At 44.5% G+C, this 23,306-nt stretch overlaps 1 protein-coding gene across 1 annotated transcript in view; it reads left to right on the top strand.

Moving 5' to 3' along the window:
* Ddx31 (DEAD-box helicase 31) overlaps positions 1–23,306 on the top strand; it is a 71,654-nt gene that overhangs the window by 32,609 nt on the left and 15,739 nt on the right. The window contains exons 15-19 of the mRNA XM_013355143.2: positions 4,380–4,430; positions 5,906–6,045; positions 10,952–11,033; positions 16,745–16,856; positions 22,950–23,115. Of these exons, the coding sequence (XP_013210597.1) occupies positions 4,380–4,430; positions 5,906–6,045; positions 10,952–11,033; positions 16,745–16,856; positions 22,950–23,115 (551 nt within the window). The remainder of the gene's footprint in view (positions 1–4,379; positions 4,431–5,905; positions 6,046–10,951; positions 11,034–16,744; positions 16,857–22,949; positions 23,116–23,306) is intronic.

The following is a 23,306-nucleotide window of genomic DNA, read 5'->3' as shown; positions in this document are numbered from 1 at the left end:
ACAGTGTTTTATTGTGTAGTCCTGGGTGACCTGGAACTTTATGTTTCACCAGGCTGGCCTCAAGCTCACAGATTTACCTGCCTCTGCTTCTTGAGTGCTGGGATTAAAGGCCTTTAGCAACACACTTGGAAAAATGCTTACTGTTAAATAGTGGAAGGGCTTCTGTAGTCATGGCCGAGTAGTTAAGGCAATAGGCTAGAAAAAAGTGGAAGGGAAAGCTGTTTTTAATGCAGACATGTTTAGCAGTGATGTTAAGGAAAGCATGCTGGACTTAGAAAGTCATCCTTTACATCATCAGTCGCAGTTGGTACAGATAAGGGGTACCAATAGAGTCAGGATCCTTGGGTGAAATGTTGAGAGGAAGGTTACTCCCATGACGTTGAGTCCAGACTCTACACTTGTGTTCCTTCTTAGTGGAGAGAGCTGGTGAACACCACTCAGCCCACTGATTAAGCACAGCATTTCCTGTGTGCAGCCAGCAGGCCTCCCTGTGTCTTGGAGTCGAGAGTAGTACCATCCTACCAGAATGCCTGCCTGAACCCTACTGTGTGGAAACAAATAGTTTTACCTAGAGTGTGGAATGTTTCTTTGGAGAGCATCAAAAAAATAAACAAGAAGCTGGAGAGGTGGTTCAACAGTAAAGAGCACTTGCTGTTCTTGTAGAGGACCTGGGTTTTGTTCCTAGCACCCACATCACTGCTTTACAACTGACTGTAACTCCACTGTCAGGAGATCCTACATCCTCTTCTGGTCTCCACTACACCTGTATACACATGGTGCACTTAAACATACATTCAAGAAAACAAACAAATAAATATATATTCAGGCCCACACAAATACATATAAAAAATTTTTAAACCCTAAAGTCAGTGGGAAGCAGGAGCACTGTCTTAGTGTGCTATTGCTGTGAAGAGACACCAATGGCCATTGGCAATTCCTATAAAGAAAAACATTTAATTGGGGCTTCCTTTCAGGTTCAGAGGTCTAGTCCATTGTTGTCATGTTAGAAAGCATGGAGGCAAGCAGACAGATATGGTTCTGGATAAATAGCTGAAGAGTTCTACATCTGGATTAGTAGGCAGCAAGAAGAGAGAGAGCCACTGGGCCTGGCTTGAGCTTCTAAAACCTTAATTCCCACTCCTACCCCCAGTGACACTTCCTCCAACAATACCGTACCTCTAATAATGCCGATCCCTATGAGTCTATGGGGGCCCTTTTCATTCAGACCACCACTGGCACTGCCAGATTAAGGAAATCTAGAGCTCTTGAGCAGGGATTGTGTTCATTGCTCACTTCTGAACTGGAAAGAAAAGCAGTCGTAGGATTTGGTTGATAAGAAAATGGTGTTTTTGATTCTCTCAGAGTTGCTCATGTAGTGCTGAGTAGAGGAGTGGAAGGCCTGCTGAAGTGTGGGAGACTGAGCTGCCGCTACATTTGCAAGTGTGCGATGTATGTGTCTCCTGTTTCTGTGCCCTCATATGGAAGGAAAAAGCAGATGTGTTAACGTTAGCAGCTGATGGATTAGAGAAAAGATGGACAAACCACTCACTCTTCTGTAGGTTTAAATTAAAGTTTTTTGTGTCAAATTTTCAGAAAAAAAATGATAACACCTATTGTTTAAAAGAAACAAACACCATAGGAAAATACCAAGAGAAAAGTAAGAATCACCTTGAATTTCTCTGTCCAAAGAAGTTACTTTTTGTTGTTGTGTGAGACAAGATTTCACCTTGTGGTCCTGGCTTACCTAGAACTTGCTATGAACATGCTATGGCCTTTAGCTCAATGTCACGCTCCTGCCTCCACCTCTGAACACTGGAATTATGGAATTATAGGTATGAACCACCACACAGAGCTGTTGGCAGTTTTGAGTCCTTTCAGGGTACTCATCCATCTAGTTAATGGTTTTTGTTTTTATAATTTCTCACTGAAAGCCCCACCCCTAAATTTTTTTGGGTGGGGCTATAGAAATCAGATTATTTGTTTTTTAGTTTTTTTTCCTGTGTGCTTGCAAGTGTGGGCATGACTGTGCCCATGTATGGGTGTTAGAAAACTGCTTCAGGTGGTCTTGTGCCTTATTTGAGGCAAGTACCATATTGTTTGCCACTTATAGACATGCACTACTGTGCCTGGCTTTGCAAGGGTTCTGGGCATTCAAACTCAGGTCCTCATGCTTGCCTACCGAGTAGTCTCTCCAGCTTTATTTCTTCATGGTCTTGTTTTAAAATGCGCCTTTTTGGAGTTGGTTAGCATATGTCTCCCATATTCCTGCAAATTAATAATTGGTTCTAGACAGTTGATTGGATTTGGCTTCTAGGCTTTAGTCTTCGGCAAGAGTTAATTGTAAACCACATTGGTTCCTATTGCATAAGAGCTAATCACATTCCTTCACAGTAGACACTCTAGTGTCCACTTTGTGTCTGTGACCCGTCTTCCTCCTGGTCTCTTCTTTCCTCTAAAGAGGAACACTTTTTTTTAAACGACTATGCTTGTGTTTCTTACACAAAAGCATATTATACGTACTCAAAGGACTTTTAAAAACTCTCTAAGTTAGAATTTTCTTCTTTCCATCTTTTATTCAATCTGTTTCTTCATAGACAGTGCTGAATGAATAACCTCTGCTTACCTGGCATTGCCTTTTGCCAGCATCTCTGTAGAAGTGAAGCAAGTGTAGATGAGCTTTGTAAGTATGACCAGGCTCTCTACAATGAGAGTGTGTATGGTTCTGCATTCCCACCTCAGTGCTTGAGGGATTCAGCATCTCTTGCATGGTAAAATGTACTATTGGCAAATAAGGCCTTGCAAAAGGGAAGCAGGCCTGCATCTGAGGGTTATACCTCCCCCAGATAGTTGTATCCTAGGCTTCAAACCTTGGGTGTTTTTCCTCCCCTCTGACAAATGGGGGTGATGGCTGCTTTAAGATTGGTGAAGGCAGGTTGATGAGATGGCTCAGCAGGTAAAGGAACTTGCTGTTAAGCTTGACAGCGTGATTTAAGTTCTAGGAACCATATAGATGAGGAAAGAACCAGTACTGCAGATTTGTCTTCTGACCTCCACACATGTGCAGTGGCATGCACCCTCTCCCCCAATAAATACATTTAATATTTTTAATTAAAGTTGAAGTATTGTAGGTAAAATACTGAGCTCCACTTGGTGTCTTGGGTGCTGGTAGACTCTTGCTCTTACTGCTGGACTTGAATGTAAATTAAGTGTACATTACTGCTACAGACTGGGCAGTTCCATCTAGTCTCTGCCAGAATGGCAGAAGGATAGAGAAAGCTGAGAACTTGGGCTCAATGGGTGGTGACCAGTTGAAAGAGAAAATAAATTTCCATCTCTTTTATGGCTCTCAGCTGTCCAGTCAAGTCTTTGAAGTGATGGGCAGGTTTGGAGTGTGTCCTAATCTTAAATCCCAGAAGTGACTCAAACTACTTAATCTTTGCTGCTCTAAACCCAGCAGACAGCATCCTCAGTAAACACTGTGCCTTGAGAGGTACTCCAGAAGTATCCCAGCTGCTATATGACTGCTGTCACTCAGCATTACTAGACGTATAGGTTTGGGATAATGGTTCATGGATACATTCATCCTAAATGGCTTTTTTTCTAAATTATTTGAGAGATGGCTATTTATTTGAAACATGGTCTCTCATAGCCCAGGCTGACCTCACACTTGCTTTGTAGCTGAAGATGACCTTCAATTCCTGATCTCTTCCCTTCAATCTCAAGCGTTGGGATTACAAGTGTGTGCCATCAAAGCTATCCAGGATTTCAGAATTCTTACATGATCCATTGCCAGCTGCAATTTAAGGTCTTGGCTGACCTGCATATTGTGTTATATGGGTTGTGAAAGTTGTCTTTCTCACTCCCAGGCCAGAATTTTTTTATATTATTTATTGGGTATGGGTGAGTTGCATGACCTGGTATATGTGTGGAAGTCAGAGAGCAACATGTGGGAATTGGTCATCTCCTCCTACCATGTAGGTTTTAATGGTCAAATTCAGGTTGTTAAGCTTTCTGGCAGGAGCTTTTACCCTCTAAACCATCTCAATAGCCCCTGATTCAGAATTTTTAATGATAGATGGATTTCAATGGGCCCTTAAGCCACCTGAAATTGTATTCAGAAGCATGTTTGCATGCATGTGTGCCTCTGTGTGTGTGTGTGTTTACACCTTCAGAATTTGTATTATCAAGTATTAAAAGTTCAGAAACTCAGCAAGGCATGGTGACACATTGGTAAGGCTGAGGTAGGAGAATTACCTTAGCTTCAAGGTCAGCCTGGGCTAAAACATTCTAGGGCCAGAGCGCAGTAATCTGTCTCCAAAAGGGGCAGGGGAGGATGGACTCAGTTTTAAACCATAAACTATATCCTTTTTGTTTTAAAGGATGTTGCAGCTCGAGGCTTAGATCTTCCACAAGTCACCTGGATTGTTCAGGTAATCTAGTCTTTGATGTGTTGTGAGTATATCAGCATGAGAAGATGCATTGTATGATCATTAGTACCCTCTTGGGTGTTGCCCTGGTAACCAGGAAGCAGCCAACCAGCCCTGTCTGTACAGTTCTAACATCTTTCCTTAGCCCAGCCCCTCTGCAACACTGCAGCAGAACAGCAAGGGTGCATTCTCAGGAGAGGGTGGCAAACTCTCTGGCTTCCGGACTAATTTCTTGTAACAAACCGAAGTTTCAAGAGTTTGAAAATAACAGGAGTTACCCAGGCCCTTGGGAGGCTTCATTGTGTCCAGGAGGAGATGGCTCAGCTGTCCTGAGATTGGTCTCCATGTACATTGACCTGCAGGGAGCAATTAAGATCCTGACAGGATCTTACACAAACCTCCTGCCTTAGACACTTTGCTGCAGGGTACAGGTGTTAGCACTGTAGTCTAGTGGGTTTTGTTTTTCTTTTCTTTTCTTTTCTTTTCTTTTCTTTTCATTAGTCTGCAGATTGGTATTTTTAAGCTTGTCAGTCGGGGCCAAGGGACACGTGCCCTGTTTACATGACTCATGGTTTATTCACATTTTGTGGCTTGTCTTACACTGCAAAATTTGATCTGCACATCATAAGTTATCATGTTGGGACTGGAAGCATTGTGTCTCTTTCCTGCTGTTCACAGAATCAATGGGAGAGATGGGTAGACGGGTGATTTTAGTGTGCCAGGAGCAGATTCTGATTATGGGAAGCCTTTCATGAAGTATATTCACCTTGGTCTACTGATTTTCCATTTGTGTAGCAGGAGAGACAGACAGACAGAGAGACAGACAGAACTCTAAAGATGGCAAAGTTATTGCCAGAGATAGCAGGATGCCTGCCTGATTGTTCTGCTGAGTGGGAACTGTCCCTCCCTTAGGTCAGGAACACACTCTCCGAGTAGACCCCTGCCCTGTCTGATCTTGACTATCTACTTCCCTGATTGGGACAGAATAGGGCTGCAGCTAGGTGGTTGGGCTGCCCCTAGGGCCAGCAGCAAAAATGGTCTTTGCCAACACAGTGGTGGTGCCCTTCATTCTTAACGCCTCTTGTCCGCTATTCCTGCCTCCCAGCTGCTATGTCTACCAAGGAAGTAGGCCAAGGTCGTGTGGCCATCCCTGAGAAATCTATCCTACCTGCCTGCATTTCAGCTTGCACAGTCACTTCAGTGAAAAGATGCAAGTAAGAAAATGAAGAGACCTGTAAAATTCAAAAGAAGACACTCGATTAGACATGTCTTATTCATCTGAAACTTGGCCACTATTCACATTTTTATGTCAGAACCTTGTTCCAGTGAAGCCAGGAGCTTCAGGGTTGAATGACGGCTTCTGATTGTGTTAGAGTAGCCGTAGCCAGGGTACCTGGAGGCAGGTGAGGGGTATTACTCTCCCAATTAGTGGCAGTACCTTGATGGATGAGTGCCTTCATTTGTGTTGTTCCTTTTAGTACAGTGCTCCGTCTTCACCTGCAGAATACATTCACCGGATTGGAAGAACTGCCCGGATTGGCTGTCATGGGAGCAGCTTGCTCATTTTGGCTCCTTCGGAGGCAGAATATGTCAACTCGTTGGCTTCTCACAAAATCAAGTGAGTCAGAAACCTGAGCTGGGTTTCAGCTGATCTCACGTAATTAACTTTCTGTCGCTTTTTGAGTGGATGGGCCTTGTAAGCTGCTGAAGAGCCATTAACCCTTGTGATCCCTAAATGAGTTCTAGAATAGCCAGTGGCAAAAACTGAAACCTCAGTACCATTCGCACCTGGCAGTTCCCATTGCAGTGCTAGTAAGGTATAGGGCGGTCTGTGCCCCTAGCTTTTCAGCTCTTCAGTAGGAGGCATGCCCTTACAGCCAACTTCTCCAAAGCCTCTTCATGCTCGGCTTTCATCCTTGAGCTTAGCACCTTTCAGCTTCAGTGCTGATTTGTCTTTAAAGGAATAATAATGTTTTGCTCAGCACAGAATTTTCTCCCTTCATGAAGGAGGGATCCTCAGAGCAGTCGGAATAAGGCAACTGGCTGTGTATCTGCAGCCTCCATCTCATACCCCTGTGGGAAGCTCACAGGGAAATGATTGGCCCAGGCCACTTAAAGGGACTTGTCTGGCCTTCCATAAATCTCAGCCTGTAAAGGCTTGCAGTTTTTGACACAGATCTGCTTTTAAGAATTTCTTCTACTCAGATGACAGGGTGATGAATACAAGTCTATCTGGAAGCCCTGGAAGAGCTGTGTGTCTGCCCAAGGTGGTAGAATGTGATGCATGCCAAGCCCAGAAGCCTCATTGGCTGCTTAGGTGCTGCTTAGAACTAATGCTGTGGTGTGTGTGTGGGGGGTGGGGGGCTGCCGTGTGGTTCCTGTCTTTTCCTCTTTGACCAGCCATACGTTTCATGGAAGGACACTCTTCCCTGTACAAAGTTGTAAACAGTGCTAGAGACCTGGTCCAAGGATACCAATACGACCGACCACAGACTTGCAGAGCTGTGTATGGCTGTCCCGCCAGCTCTCACCACGTTTCCCAGTTGGCATGACCCTGTCTAGTGAGATTTCTCAGAATTTTCAAGATTGTTGGTGTGGGAATTTGTGTATAGGTGGGCACCTGTTCCTAGTGGTCATTCAAGTGGACCAAAATTAAGATAGCTTGGGTTTTCCTTCTATTTGCCTTGCTACTCATCTTAACAGTCTGCCAAGTGAAAGAATGGTTTTGTTTCATGAAGGAGCACACGTTTGGTCTCACTCATGCCCTGTGTTGTTCAGGTAGTTCATCTCTCCCTTCTGGTTATATCTCCACCTGGATCAGTGCCCTCCAGTGTGGGACTGCTTGATAGTCCTTGTGGCCTGCCAGGGGGCTCCCCAGGCCTATTCACTGTCACAGTCCTCAGAACCTGAGGGGCCACAGTTACAAGTGCATGTGTCAAACACCAGAGCTAACAGCATAGGTACTTCTGTCTCTTGCCTTGATTTCTTTTTAATAAACACATTCAGGTTAATTTCTCTGCAGGGTTCAAAAATGAACCTAAAATTGAAAAGGGACAGTGACTAATTCAAATAGGAATTATTAGTGAGCCAATTATTTTAAAGATATATTAATTACCGTCCTCTTGAATGTCAGCACTTCTGTGCTGTTTACATGAAAGAAAAGACACAGGAAGGCCAGGCTTTGACATGAGTGTTGAGAAAGATGAGTATAGGGACGTGTCAGAGGAAAGGACCTGAGCATTTCAGGGGTATCTGCAGAGTAATGTAAAAACTGTCACATAGGATGAGGGTCCCAGCCTGCTGCCACCTGTCTCATGACTAGACGTAATCATTCTAAATACTGGACCCTGGGTTACTAGGGAGCAGCAGGCATCACAATTCTTTGATATCTTTATGCAGGCTGTTGCTTTGACTTAATGCAAACTAAAATAAACTCTAATAAGAAAGAGTGAATTGTTAGAGCTGGAGTTGGTAGAATACTTGCTAATATGCACAGATCCCTGGGTTATAACCCAAGTATGGAGAAAACTGAGTGTAGTGGGACAGACCTGTAGCCATAGTATTTGGGAGAATCAGAAGTTCAAGGTTATCTGCAACTTAGTGAGTTCAAGGCCAGTCTGAATTTTGGAGACACGTTGTCTCAAAAAAAAAAAAAAAAAAAAAAAAACTTTAAAAATGTTTTTTAGGGCTGGAGAGTTGGCTCAGTGGTTAAGAGCATTCCCTGCTCTTCCAAAGGTCCTGAGTTCAATTCCCAGCAACCACATGGTGGCTTACAACCATCTGTAATGAGATCTGGTGCCCTCTTCTGGCCTGCAGACATACACACAGACAGAATATTGTATACATAATAAATAAATAAATAAATATTTTTTTTAAAAAGTTTTTTAGAAAAAAATCACATTATTTGCAATAGAAGGAATAGCCCAGAACATTTTTGAAATTTAAAGGGCACATTAATCATTAAAAAGGAGTCAGTGGAGGAGGGGGAGTGTGCATGTCTTGTGCTTGAGAACACAAGAACTAGGCATTGGGGTGCTGAGTAGCAACTGAACTGCCACCTGCCTTGTGTGGGGGCTGCAGAGCTCTCCTTACAGTTCACACTAGCGTACTGGGCAAGAGCAGGTGCCCTAGCTGTTACTGCCTCCATCTGAGTGCTCAGACTTGGTTTCTCGGTCCTCCTCACTTGTTTATGGTGCTCGTTCCTTCCTGCTTTAAGTACTTGCTTAGAAAGGTATTGCTGGTTTATTAAAATGTAATCCGCCTGTACCAGCCTCCTGAAGGCTGGGATTAAAGGCCTGTACTATGACTGCCCGCCATTTATCACATCTTTTAGCCCTAGCTGTTTATCACATTTTTTCCCCTCTGTTTTAAAATTTCACTCCCATTTTTTTTTTTGTTGTTGTTTTGTCTTGTTATCTTGTGATCTAAGACAGGATCTTACTCTGTAACCTAGGCTGGCCTTGAACTCACTTGGGCTTTTGTCAGTCCTCCCGCCTTAGCCTCCCACATGCTGTAATTGTAGCTGTGAGCCACCAAACCCCAGTTCACTCCAAGTTCTTATATTTGTTTTCCATTTGTGTACCTGTGTCACCTGTGTCTGCCCCCTCCCACAAATGTAGCAAATGGAGTCAAATGGGACAGAGAGAAGCCTAAGTGCATCTGTCCCGTCGTGTCCCCCCCCCCCCATGTAGGAGGTGGATTTCAGACACACGCCTGCCTCTGTCCTTCACAGGTGGGGGGTGGGCAGAGAAAATGCTCTGGGGGAAGGAGTACACTGGCCTTGCCTCCTGTCTTCCCAACCCTCACTCCTGCTGCAGCCAGCTCTCCCTGCTGTAGAGACATCTCTCCTTCCCAGGTCTGTGTGATACTGAGGGTGGGGGCTGGGGCTTGGCACTCAGGAGGAGTTGACACATCTCAGGTTTGTGGCTGTCAGATATGGCATTTTCATTCATAGCCTTGTCAGAGTAACCGTTGGGGAAAGGGAGAGAATTGTCTTCGCTGGTAAGAGGTTGCCATTCGTGTTTTAATTTGCTGTTACATTTTCTGAAAGAAGAAAGAAAACATACAACAAAATCATTTGTCTCTTCATGATGTGTTTCTCTCCCCCGGAGCTCCTCCTTAATGTGATAGTAACTCACATTTCCTATCTCTGGTTTGCTTCCATGTTGCTCCCAGTTCCAGAGTCACAAGGCCTTGTAGTTGCTGGGTGTGTTGGAAGCCCAGATGCTTCTCAGTCGTGGTCTCTTATTTTGACTCCTAGCTTCCACAGTTTGCTTGCATATGACTCCAGGTTTGGGGATCATTTGGTCCTCAGCCCTGAATGATGAAGAGACAAGTGTTAAAGATTCTCTAGAGTAGACAAAGAACAGAGGAGCTGTGAATAGAACTGAGGCAGTTAACATCACCACTGTAGTCTTTGTCCATAGTTAAGGGGTTTTCTAACAACTTGTTTAAAATGGTTATTTCCTTGTCTGCTCAAGTCCAAGTATTACATCAGGAAACAAGCCTTCTGTGTTAGTAACCAAGCTTTAGTAAGAAGTAATGGCAGAGGACTGGCAAGGTAGTTCCATCCCCAGGACCCACGTGTTAGAACTGGCTCCTGCAGTTGCTCTTTGACCCCCACACAAGCCATGTTGTATGTATGGGTTCATGTACATACACAAGCACATACAAATAAATAAGAATAGTACAGGCCTAGTATGGTGATATTTGCTCATAATCCCAGCCCTGGGTAGAGGCAGGAAGATCAAGGGCAACCTAGGTTCCGTATTGAGTCAAGGATAGCAACCTAGAGTACATGAGACCATGCCTGAAAAAAGTGGATGAAAAAAGGAGACAAGATGAGTGGCCAGATAGAAGGAAGAAGTCGTGTGTCAGGTAACCTGCCTTAGACCCATCAGGAAAGTGGAAGTGCAGTGGACACTGACTGATTTGGTCCTGTTGCTACCCTCCCTTTTATCAGATGTCTAAAAGCCTAAAAATATTACCCTTGCTGGGTGTGGATATTGCACGCCTTTAATACCAGCACTTAGGAGGCAGAGGCAGGTGAATCTCTGAATTTGAGGCCAACCTGGTCTACAGAATAAGTTCCAAGACAGCCAGGGCTACACAGAGAACCCCTGTTCAGGAGAGAGGAAGGAAGAGAAAGAAAAGAAAAGAAAAGTAAAGAAAAGAAAAGAAAGGAAGGAAGGAAGAAAGGGAGAGAAAAAAATTACCTTCTTAAGAATTTTTATTAACATTTATTTATGCTGTGTGTGGAGCATGGTATATAAGTATTAAGGTCAGAGGACAACTCTGGGATTCAGTTCTCTCTTCCTACTGTGTAGGTCCTGGTGCCTAAAGTGAGATTGTGGGCTTGGTAGCATGCTCCTGTACCAGCTGAGGTATTCGCTAGCCTACTGTTTCTTCTCAGGTGTTGTTTGTACTGTTCGAGTCTAGTTTCAGGACAGGCCAGTTTTATACTTCAGAATTTAGGCTATATCTGGGAAAGTTAAAACGCTGACTTGCGTGTGCTCTTCTTACAGTGTTTCTGAGATTAAGATGGAAGATATTTTGGCTGTCCTGAGAAAGGATGATTGTTTTAAAAGGAGACAGAGAGGGGCCCAGGTAAGTGGCTCATATTTTGATCTGGGCAGTGGGGTCTTCATATGTGGGCTATTTGTTCTGCCAAACAGAGTGTATATTTTAAGGACTGAGTATTAGCTGAAATCAGATCTTGATGATTGTGGGGTTTTCCTATTCTTCCCTCTGGATGTGTTTGCTAGTCTCATCCAGTTAATGGGCGCCAGTCCATTCTGGAGGACTGCCAGGCAGCAGCAGGCTCCACAGAAAGGAGGTCTAGGGCATCGAATCTGGAGCCAGCATTGTAAGTTCACCCAGGTGGTGGTCCCTCTCATCATCAAGGCCACTTACTAGACCTGTCCATCCATGGCAGAATGGAAGAAATAAATATCTCTGTCTCTCTTTCAGACACACTTAGCTTGTCCATTTTTTAATGTGAGTGCACTGTCCACAGAGGAAGAGTAAAGTTAAGATCATTAAGAAGAAAAATGTTTACTATGCACGCAGCTCCATATGGAGATAGCGAGCTGTGCTCACTCACAGACCTGAGCATTCCCCCCCCCTCAGCCCAACCCCTCTAATCCATTGCTCAATGTAGCGTATGCACATGTGTGTTGATCTATGTGACTTGGCTAATTACTTGAATATTTTACATTTATTTTCTTAGACCCGATGCTGTAGTGGGAAAATCAGAGCCATTTAGATCAGGCTGAGCTATTCCTCTCATGCATCAGGTGCCCTTATTTGGACCGATGCTGCCTTTGAGGCAGGTCTAGATTTGCCTGGCCCTGGCTTAAACTCTTCTTTCAGAGCACACCTAAAAGAGTTTACATCAGTAAGTAGTTTTGTGTGGGGCTCCCCTAAATCTTTCTAGTAACTTCATGAGGTAGCTAGGACCTCAGGAGAGTGGTACTTAGAGTGAAGGAGCTGCACAGCCCGTGAAGCTAGCAATCTACCCTCAGAGCACTCTTATCAACCTTGAACCCTGTGGCTCCACAGCCCAGGAGAGCTGAAGTGCTGCTTTGTTTCTTTGTTTTGTTGATGAGACAGGGTTTCACTGTGTAATGTAACTCAGACTGGCTTTGGACTCAGAGTCCTGCTGGCTCAGCCTCACCAGTGCTGAGTGTCCAGGTATGCACCACACGACCAGCTGGAAGTGCTCTTTTCCAGTGGCACTGAGGGATCTGCCCAAGACCTTGGTGTATACTGTATTTTACAACAGAGCCGCACTCTGAACTCCGCACTGAATTGGTTTTTTCTGGTAGAAATGTTTGATGTTTCCACAGAGGTGGTTTGGTCTGTAACTGATACCACACCACAGATCCTGGTGACTAGAAAAGGCTGTTAAAGATGCAGTTGATCAACAAGTTATTTTAAGTGATTTTTCATGTGAAAGAAACATCACAGCCATAACTAGAATGAGCTTATCAATATATTTTTAAGGGATTAAGGACCTCTGTTTATTCTGTAACTATTATGCTTAAATTTTTTTTTAAATGTTTTAATGCCCCTGTAGCTACTTCAGTCTACTTCTTGAGGTTCCAGTCCAGCTTTGCAGTGCCAGCAGGGAGCTTGAGAGCTATGGAGGGTGCGGAGTTGAAAGTGGGTGAAGAGCAGGTCCTTGGTTCATCTTCTTAGCTGGTGCCCCTGGGAAGTGCTAGCCTTTGCAGGTCTCAGCTTCTTCACGTGTGAGGTAGAGATGTACATACTCTTCTAAGGAGAGGGCAGTGTGAGGTATACTATGAAGTAGGGGAGGCTACACCGTGTGATGGCCACACTTTTCTGGCAGTGCTGTATAAAGAAATGGAACATATGTGCCTGCCATTCGGAAATGAGAAGTGGCTAGAAAGTGACAAAATGAGATCCAAAAAGTTGGGTCAAACTTAACCATCTCCGGACTTTTTCTGGGACCAGCTTTGGTTTGAGTTTTATCCCTAAACAGACTTTTCTCTACAGGGAGGTGCTCCTTTTACTGTCTGAAGAGTACCCCCACCCCCAGGAGGACTTGTCCCCAGGGAAGGAACAGAGCAGCTGCATTTCTCTCTATCCTTTCAGCAACTGGCCATGTCATTTTTAACATCTGCCCTTCTGTGGTCTTGTAGCATCAGTTCTTTTCTGTAAGCCTTTCCTGGCTAGGGGCCAGACTCAAAGACGTCCTGAGCCCTAGAGAGCCATTGTAAAGGCCTGGGCAAGAGTCGGAGTCTTTGCCTCGCAGCTGGTATCTATGTGGCCTTGGGCAGATTGTCTTCCTCCTGAACTCAGTCTTCCTGTCTGTAGAAGGAGAATGAAACTGTCCATATTTGAGGGTTGTCTGGAGTTTTAATTGAAATGAGGCAGAAACAACTCGTTGTTACTTCCAAACCATGTGAGTTCTCCAGAGCAGAGACAGCCATCTCCCTAGCTCGACCAGGCTCCCACCTTTGGGTAGAAATGAGTTGGATGCTTTTATAGTTTTACAATTTGCTGCTATTTGTTTGAGGGGGAAGTCTAAGTAAGATTGGGTTTTCACTGACATTACCAGATATCATTAACTTGGAAAACTAAATTTCATCACACGAGACTTCCCATTGACTGAGACCTGGCTTGTAGGGCCAAGTTTCATTTTAATGTGAAGGAAAGAATGCCTGATCTCAGTTGCTGTGTTGCATCACATAGATACCTGGCTTGGAAGGGTGCAGTGGGTGCTGGGTCAGCTTCTGTTCTGTTTCTCATGAAAAGTATACCAGGTAATCCCTCCCTACAACACAGACAGCTCTGCAGCAGATGCACAAGTGGCCAGCATACAGATGCTGCATCTCGTTACCATGCTCGTGTTCTTCACCAGCTCCACTCGAGCCCATGGTAAATGTCCCTTTGGCACACACACTTTTTTGGGCTTCCATGAACAGAAGGAAAGCGAGTGAAGCATCTGTAAAATGTATATTTCATATTTAGGTGTATGAAATATATATACAGCTGTGTCTGGGTGTGAGTGTTCACCTTCTTACAAAGAGAATAAATTTGATCTTTCAGGTTGACTGGGAGGCACTCAGAAGGTTCTGGGGACCATGGGGTGAAGCTTAGCTTGGCAGGAAAGTGATTAAAACAAAATTCTCCCATTTAGTTAACTATATCTTGGAAGTTGGCTGTTCAGCACAATGCCTCCACTGTGCACACACCCTGCCCACCACTGCCATCACCTAGAACTTTTCATAGTCAAGAGTGTTCCAGCCTAGCTTTCTCTGAGGCGTCTGTCTCTTGGCTGCTGGGTGTTGTGAAGCTTTCAGGGAGAGAATGTGCACCCTCCCAGCATGTTTTTATCCAAGTTTTTTTTTTAATTTTTTTTTTCTTTTTTTTTTTGGTGTGTGTATGTCTGTGTGTGTGTCCCATGAGCTGTACTTGTAAAATTCTCCAAACTGTTGCTGGCATTGGAAAGTGTTAAAACCAGATCAGAGCCCCTAGCTCATCCTTTCTCATAGTCTTTTGTCTCCAGGATCAGTGGGGTGTTGCAGACAGAGGCACACCGAGAGCCAGTAGAAGGCTGGAAGCATGTTTTTCTCAACTGCCCGTAGTCTGCTAGCTGCAGGTTGGCTTCATTAGCCAGTAGCCAGCTTGTGATTGTGAGGGTGGGAGAGGCAGGTGCTGCCTGCTCACAAGCCTCGGGGCTCTGACCCACTCTCATTACAGGAGCATTTACCTGTCTAGGGCTGAGGTGGCACTGCCGAACTCTGCCCCGTTCTGTCTTCAGTTTAAATTTAGACTATCCTCCCCACAACCAAAAATTGCCTCATTCATTCTCAGGAGGGGCAGTCTGAAAGTATTTCTGGAATTGGGGGTAAGACATGTTTTTTCCTAAATGTATTGTTTTCTGTCATTAACTTTTTCTTATGTTTTACTAAAACTGACCTCATCATTTTAACGGTGTAAGCCTGATTTTTATCGTTTTTCTACACATTTCACTTGTACATACACTCACATTATATATATGTAATTTTTTTTTGGTTGGGAAGAAAAGATGCCTCATTTTGAAACCTAAAGGGGGGAATAAGAAAAGCCCTTTGTAATATATTGCCATATTATCACTAAATCCCCTGACAGTTGTGACACAGAAGCAAGTCACCTGTCACTTAAGCTTGAGGTCTCTTTAATTTTCTCCTGGAATTCGCACCAGGCTGTCTTTAATTTGAGGCCTTTATTGGAATTCTGAAACCTCTCTGCCTCCCTGGCTCTCAGATCTATTCTGAGAGCTGTTACAGAATGTATACAATAACCAACAGAGGGATTCAGAGAGGGCTGCAGCTCTGTTTATTTAACACTCTAGAGGGATTTTTGTGCTTATTCGGTCCTGGCTGCCCGGCTTTCAATATCGCTTTGACAACCATTCTGCCCTTCTCATTAATTTTAAACAGTTAAAACACAGGAAAAAGAGGAAAAAGTTTTCATTATTAAAGTGCTTTACTTTTTAATAACAGAGGATTCTGTCCGCCAGGGGAAAGGGCATCCTCACTAATTTCACATTCATATTAAAAAAAAAAAATGTAGGCAAGGTGACAGTTGTGCTGCTGAGGTGGCTTAATGAAAGGAGGGCAGTGGAAAAGTTTGCATCTCACATCAGTTAAGAGGTGAGAAATCCTTGCTAATGACAACAGCAAATGTCCACTTTGGTAACACGACTCCTCAGTGGCGGTTCTCCTGACATCGTAGTGGAAAAAACCCTTAGGGGCACTGTGTACTGTGAAATCAGCTAGATTGTCATCAGCCAAACAGGTAGCAGGATGATGTGACTACACCAAAACCATTTTCGTGTTGTTAAATCTCTATTAATGCAGAGAAGAGTGTCTGTCCAAAAAGAGGCTTTCTCTCCTCTCCCTTTTGTTCTTCCTCTTCCAGCCTTAAAAATAAAGGGGGGAGACACAGCCAGACACAGGTGCTCACACCTGTCCTCTAAGGGCAGAGAGGAGGCCTGGAGTCTACACAGGAGGAGGAGTCTGGGGCGCTCGGGTGACCGCCTCTTTTGGCTACAGTCTCCTCGTCCCTTGTTGGTTGTGAGATAAAGGAAATAAAAATCACAGCTTTCTAGAAGAAATTTCTAAAAGACATCTTTTCTTTGGGACTTTTAAAAGACGAAAATTGTCATATATTTTTAATAGTTTTCAGTGGCTACAGGGGTATTCCTGGCTGCAGGCAGCCTTTGAATGTGGCTTATTGAAAAGCTGCCTTCTTAATAGGCCCTCAGAACTCAGCTTAGTGATTACAGGCTTCTGGAGCAAACCTAAAACACTGGCAAGCAACCTCCAGGAAGGGGGAAGCAAACTCAAGACTTGGGGATATAAAGCCTTTTAAGGCTGAATTTAGGCAGATCACTGGATTGGTCTTAAAGAAAAAAAAATGCTTTTTTCCACTGAGAGGGGGGATAAGGGAGAAAAGTTATTTAAAAAACAGCACATGTTCACTGTTTAAAATGGCAGAATTAGGCTTGGAAAACTCCAGAGTGCTTCCAAAGGTCTTTCACTCTGAACATGAGTGATAAGACGTCGTGAAGGAAAGTAGGCAAACAAATAAATAGACCTGGTCTGCTCCTTCTTAATGCCGTGTTCATCTTTGGTTGACTTTAACATCTTTATAGCTCCCTTCTTTCCCTAGTAATATTGAAAGGATTACCCTCGTTGGCCCCTGGGTGGTTACCCTGTGATTTTACTGTTATTAAATCTATTATAAACTGCTTCATTATTCCTGACTTCAACTCTGCCTCCTTTAATCCTTCCGTCACCTCCCAGAAATCCCATGCCAGTGGCCCCCAGGAAATCCGAGAACGAGCCACAGTACTGCAGACAATATTTGAAGATTTCGTGCACTCCAGTGAGGGGATGGTCTCCTGGGCAAAGAAAGGTCGGTGGAATTCTCAGGAGATTTGGGGAGGGTAGCCCCACAAGGTGCTGGCCTCACCCTCACCACACGCTTCTATGGTTGAGAGGACATTCAGGGACCTCTGTGTACCAATCAAAGCCTTCATTCTGCAGTAATTCTACAGGGTTTGGAATCAGGCTCAGAAGGCTTTAAAGTGATATTAAATGCTAATTTCATACATCTCCATCTTTTGCACAAATGAGGCTTTATCTTGGCTTATCTCGGGACTAGAGCTTCTGACCCAACAGCTTGGATCTTAGGGATCTGTTTTCCTCTGTCTTTGAACACCAGACAGCAGAGATGACGTGTCGGCAGAAGTAGTTGTCGGGATGGAAATTGGAGGTGAATGTAAGGGCTGGAAGCCTTAGACCTAAGGAGTTCCTGTCTGAAGGCCCAAATGTAAGTGAGAATGGTTGTGAGGACAGGCCATAGACCATGAACCTGGGCGAGTCATAGAAGTGATGCTGAAGCAGTTCTCAGACCCTTTGTGGTGTCAATTAGCCCTTGGGGCCCCGGTGGTAAGGATGGAATTGACAGCTCCTCTTGAGCAGTGGGAGGGGTTACAGTCGCTGACTCTTTTCCTAGTGGAATGTTCCTGCTGCTGACTAATTTATTCTAATAAGACCCAAATTGGAGCCAGGCAGTGATGGTGCAAGCCTTTAATCCCATCACTGGGAAGCAGAGACAGGCAGGTTTCTTGAGTTCAAGGCCAGCCTGGTCCACAGAGCAAGTTACAGGGCAGCTAGGGCTACACAGAGAAACCCTGTCCCCAAAACCAAACAAACTGAAGAACCCAAGTTGGAGGAGTACACAGTTCTTTTTGGGGGTTCCTTGAGATATTTGAGGAAAATGAAGTTTTCTTTTTAAACAGGAAGTCATTCTGTAGTGTAGTCTGCCTACTGAGTGCTTGGATTGAAGGTGTTGCCAAGCCTGACTATCGTTATTTTAAAAATAGTTTTTATTTAGTTTTGAGACAGACGGGTCTTAAACTTGGGCAAGCATGTACCACCGCTCCCAGCCAGAAGTATCTTTTTAAAAGTAATTTATTTGGCAGTGTTACTAGAGTTTGGTGCTGTTCCAGATACTTCAGTGCATGAGGAGGCCGGTAAAAAGCATCCTCTGCTTTGTAAGCTGGTGTATTAAAGGTACGGCAGCAGCTGTGAGATAAGGAGTGTCGTAGCTAGTGTTTTAGATAGTGGTACAGACTACAGAAAGGGACAACAGGTAAGGGGGAGGCGGGTGTGTGTGGTTGAGGCCAGAGTAAGCCCCACTTAGAAGGTGATACTTCAACAAAGCCAAATAGGATAAGTGTATTCTGAAGGAAGACACAAGAATGGGTTAGCTAGGGCGGACTCCTGGAGGTCTTGAACTAAGGTGTGGCTCAATGCGCCAAAGGGGTTTGGTTGATTAGTTAGTTTTTTATGTTGTGTTTGGTTTTGGTTTTTTTTTGAGACAAGGTTTCTCTTGTAGCCCTGGCTAACTCACTTTGTAGACCAGGCTGGCCTCTGCCTCCTCTGTCTCTGCCTACTGTGTGCTGGGATTAAAAGCATGCACTACCATGCCCAGCTTGGCCCTAGGTTTTAAAAGACCATCTGGCTGCCATGTGAGAATTGGCCCTAAGGTAAGATTGAAAGTTTGAGATTGGGCTCCAGGGAGTAGACATCAAGCAATAGATGAGAAAAACAGAGCAGCAGGACTGGAGATGCAATTCAGTGGTCGAACACTTGCCCAGACAGCACAAAGCCCCCTAGCTCCATCCCCAACACTGACAGCAGCAACAAAAAGATAAACAAATGTTTTCAGATAGCCATCATTATCCCTCAGCCCAGGGTTTGGTTATCAAAACACTTCAAATAGAATATAATGAAATCTATTATTGCCAGCCATATACAATTGGTGTGTGTCCTTTTATTCATTTCTCAAATAATACTGTCTTTGGCATTTTCCAGAAGTGAATTTAACAATTCCCCGTAGTTCTCAAGAACTTTCCTATAGATTTTGACCTTTGGAGGAAGGTGACTGGTACAGCTGAATTTGGGTTGGTAGTGACATCACAGTGGAAAGAAAGAGGCCTGTCCACACTGTCCACTTTGGCTGTGTCGGTGGTATTCCCATACCTTGGCAAGATTGCCCTATGTAGGAGCCTGGATAGTCCCTTGAAAGTCAGCAACAAGCAGTTGTCAGAGACTGTCTGTCATCAGCCGTCTATTGAAGCTGTAGTAGCAGAGCTGCTTCCCATATTTGTGGTGTTTCCATAAAGAAGAAAATGTGTAGAGCACTTCTCTTGTTTGCCTACTGACTTTCACTCCAGATTTATAAGGGCTGGAACCAGCTGCCCTCACCCCTTAGATCTCAGTCACCTACCTCGGGAACCAAGACCTTCACTAATTTCTCCTGTTACTTAGAATTGTTACTGGGAGGTTTGGAGGAATGTATCTGCATCTGGCACTCTAAAGGAACTGAACCTATGACCTACAAAAAGTTATTGTACCCCATAAATGGATACCACCTTTGCATTTCAGTTTACATATACAAATTTCTCAACCAGCTTGCTTCCTTTTGAGAAATTGCAGAACCTGCCTCATGAATAGTTAATAATGCAGCTGGCCTTGCCTTTATGGCAGAAAACTAGGTAGAAAGTATGCTTTGTTGTCCTTTTGCATTTTTCAACCCCATCGTTATTAATAGTCAGTTTAATTGTCCCCAGTCTTTAGAACAGTCACTCTTTTCCTCCCCTCTGTGTGTCGTTTAGCTAGGGACTCGGACTGCAGAAGTAATTGTAATATGTTCTCAGTCTAGATTCTCAAAGTTTTGGAGAGCAGAGTTTGCCTACACATGCCCCTGTTCCCATAGTCTGTCATCTCCATCTGCTAGCCTCCCCTTACACCTGTGCTTGGAAAGGACGCTTTTTCTTGGTTTTTTTTTTTTGTTTGTTTGTTTGTTTTTTGTTTTTCGGGACAAGGTTTCTCTGTAGCTTTGGAGCATATCCTGGAACTAGTTCTTGTAGACCAGGCTGGCCTCGAACTCATAGAGATCCACCTGCCTCTGCTTCTTAAGTGCTGGGATTAAAGGCGTGAGCCACCACCGCCTGGCGGAAAGGATACTTCTTTAGTGGTAATACATTAACCTCCTCACCTCAGTGGGAAGGCATTGGCTGGGCACAGCTGCCAAGTGCTTTGTCTTTTAAGAGACCCATTTACAAGGCATTTCTTTTCTCACGTCCTTTGGATAATGTGGCTGTTGGTATAGGTATGTATGTCTTTGTGCTGGACCAGATGATGTGGGGCAGGAGGAGTGTCTCCAGCCTGCAGTATTGTTCCTCTGCCTTCTTATCCTAGGAGTCATCTGTATGACATTCCTATTCCTGATCCAGATGCCCATGAATAAAAAAGGACAGGGTGTCCAAGTGGATTATTTTAGACAAATTCACTCTAATTTATATACCTTAAGTAGCTCCCTGGAAATAAGAGCTGGCAACTAAAATGCTCAATTTTCATTGCCTGTAGCTCCGTCCGTCACTCTGAATAAACGTCTCCTCCCAGTTCTCCACTTTCTGCTGTGCTGGTCCCACACAGCAGAAATGTTCCTTTTGTGCATTATAGACACTGCCAGCATGAACCACATCCTGCCCCTGCTGTCTCAGAGTTAGCCAAACGTGGAAGTCTGTGCAAGTGTGCAAGGACAGCCAGCTGTCTTGGTCCCCAGTGACACTAGAACCTGGAAGACACAAAGGTTTAATAAAAATATGCAGTGTGAAATGCTGCCTGGGCCGATGTCTGGGCATAAACATTTCCTGCCATTGCTCAGCAACTTGTTATCCCTATAAAGCTTCCAGCTGGGCACCTACATCTCTTAGGACAGATATCAATCTACTTTATTGCTTCTTGGAAGTGTGTGTTATGGAGCAGGAGAGTAGTGAACCAGGTATATATCTGGGGCTCAGCTGCTTATGTGAAGAGTGGCATCCAGGAAGTGAGATATGGGCTGACTTTGGGGTGACCCAGACTCTTGGATTGGCTTGGCCCATTGGGGTGTTTTAGACCAGAGGTAAGTGTTGGGATTGGGAGAAGAAAGGGAAATAGAGGAGTTGGGTTTTAGTGGTCACTGCGGTGTCAGCAAGTTTCTCTCTGAGAATGTACCTGGGTGGGACCTGCGCTGGAACCCTCTAGACAGTGCAGACCATTTGAAGTGTTAAAGATGCTCTTTGAAAGAGCTGGTCCCTGGTTATTGGAAGGGGAGTGAACACAGATTTAAGAGAGAGGTACAGAGGAGTTGCTGTGCTTATTATTTCTCATCGATTGGGAAAAGGAGTTCACTTTGCTCAGTAAATAGAGCTTTGATGGATTCCCAGGATCCTTCCAGGAGATGATCTGCTAAAATGACACTTTTTATTACTGTTCATAAACGACAATCTCCAGGTGCTGCTGGGATATTACACTTAAGCTGTGGGCAAACTTGCCAGTCCAGTGGCTCAACCACCCAGGTGAGGGAGGCTGGGTCTTGATGCCTCTTTCATCAGCAATACAGGGCTAGTTCCAGCCCTCCTGGTAGAGGAGCCAAGTGTGAAAGTCAAAAAGCAGCAGTGGGCAGAATACATTGCATATTGTCCCTCTGCTGGGGGGGGGGGGGGGACACGACGACAAGGCGTTCACTTTCTCTTGTGGGATATTCAGGGAGTCAGATATAGGAAAGTCTGTCCACAGGGGGATGTCTGGGTAAGGCGCAGGGGCCCAGCCAAAATACCAGCACCCAGGAATGGAGGCCAGATCTCCTCTAGCTCAGATGGCATCCAGAACCCATTCCTCCTAACTGTGAAGTGGGGCTGCAGCTTTGCAGCTGGGCTCTCTAAATGTTTAGCAGGTACCCCAGTCAACTGTTACCTGCATTATTTTAGTTTTTATGATTTCCTTTCTCCTTGGCATACATGTATGCATTAACTATTAAAAAAACTGATTTTATTCCCAATATAATTATCTAAAAATTTTTGTAAGAAAATGTTGAGCATTTAATTTCTTCTTTTATTCTACTATATGTAACAAACAGGTATCAAGTACATACTATATGCCAGGCACTGTGGTCGGCCTTGAGACTGTGTATAACAAAAGAAAAAACAAGCCCTACCCAGTTGAATTGTTGCAAACTCTTTAGTAAAGACAAATTTTATACAATTTATTTGAGTGATAATTTTGGCTACAATTGTTCAGGGATTTTTTTTAACTTTTATTGTTTTAATTATGTGTATTCGTGTGCATCTGTGTGGTATGCATAGGTAAATTCAGTTGCCTAGGGAGGAACAAATGAAAGTGAGAATGGTTGTGAGGACAGGCCATAGACCATGAACCTGGGCAAGTCATAGAAGTGATGCTGAAGCAGTTCTCAGACCCTTTGTGGTGTCAATTAGCCCTTGGGGCCCCGGTGGTAAGGATGGAATTGACAGCTCCTCTTGAGCAGTGGGAGAGGTTACAGTCGCTGACTCTTTTCCTAGTGGAATGTTCCTGCTGCTGACTAATTTATTCTATTAAGAATTAAGACCCAAATTGGAGCCAGGCAGTGGTGGTACAAGCCTTTAATCCCATCACTGGGAAGCAGACAGGCAGGTTTCTTGAGTTCAAGGCCAGCCTGGTCTACAGAGCAAGTTACAGGGCAGCTAGGGCTACACAGAGAAACCCTGTCCCCAAACCAAACTGAAGAACCCAAGTTGCAGCCTACCCTAGGGAGCTGAACCCACCCTTCATGTCAGATCCCTACATCTTAGGCATGTGGCTAAGAGCTTTGGGCTAAGAAATGCTCCTAGGAACCTAGATCCCTTCAGAGCTGGAGTTACAGGCTATTAGGTGCTGTCCAATGTGGGTGCTGTAAACCAAACTCAGGTCCTCTGCAGGGATTGTACGTCCCCATTAACCAGTGAGCACCTCCCCAGCCCTTTAGAGACTTTAAGAACATATACAAGTGTGGCTTCAGGTTGACTGATGTAATTTCCTGGTTCCTTTCTCTTTCTTGGCAAGGTAAAGTTGGTAGCTTTGAGACTTTAGAATCCCTTCCCTCTCCTTACTTTCTCCTCCCTTTTTATTTTAGCTCTGCAGTCTTTCATCCGAGCCTATGCGACCTACCCCAGGGAGCTGAAGCCCATCTTCCATGTTAGATCCCTGCACCTTGGGCATGTGGCTAAGAGCTTTGGGCTAAGAGATGCTCCTAGAAACCTCAATGTCTCCATTGTGAAGAAGAAGGCAAGCTTGAAAAGGTGAGATGGGAGCTAGATGTGCAGAGCTCTGTTTACATTAGCAGGCGCGGTCATCTGGAAGACTGGTGGCCAGCTCTTCTGTCATAAGTGAGTGAGTGAGTGTGTGTGTGTGTGTGTGTGTGTGTGTGTGTGTGTGTGTGAGAGAGAGAGAGAGAGAGAGAGAGAGAGAGAGAGAGAGAGAGAGAGAGAGA

This window comes from Microtus ochrogaster, chromosome 4, assembly GCF_000317375.1.
Source record: "Microtus ochrogaster isolate Prairie Vole_2 chromosome 4, MicOch1.0, whole genome shotgun sequence".
In the NCBI taxonomy this organism is placed as follows: Eukaryota; Metazoa; Chordata; class Mammalia; order Rodentia; family Cricetidae; genus Microtus; species Microtus ochrogaster.
The sequence above is the reverse complement of the archived record's forward strand: the minus strand, read 5'-3'. Positions and strand labels throughout refer to the sequence as shown.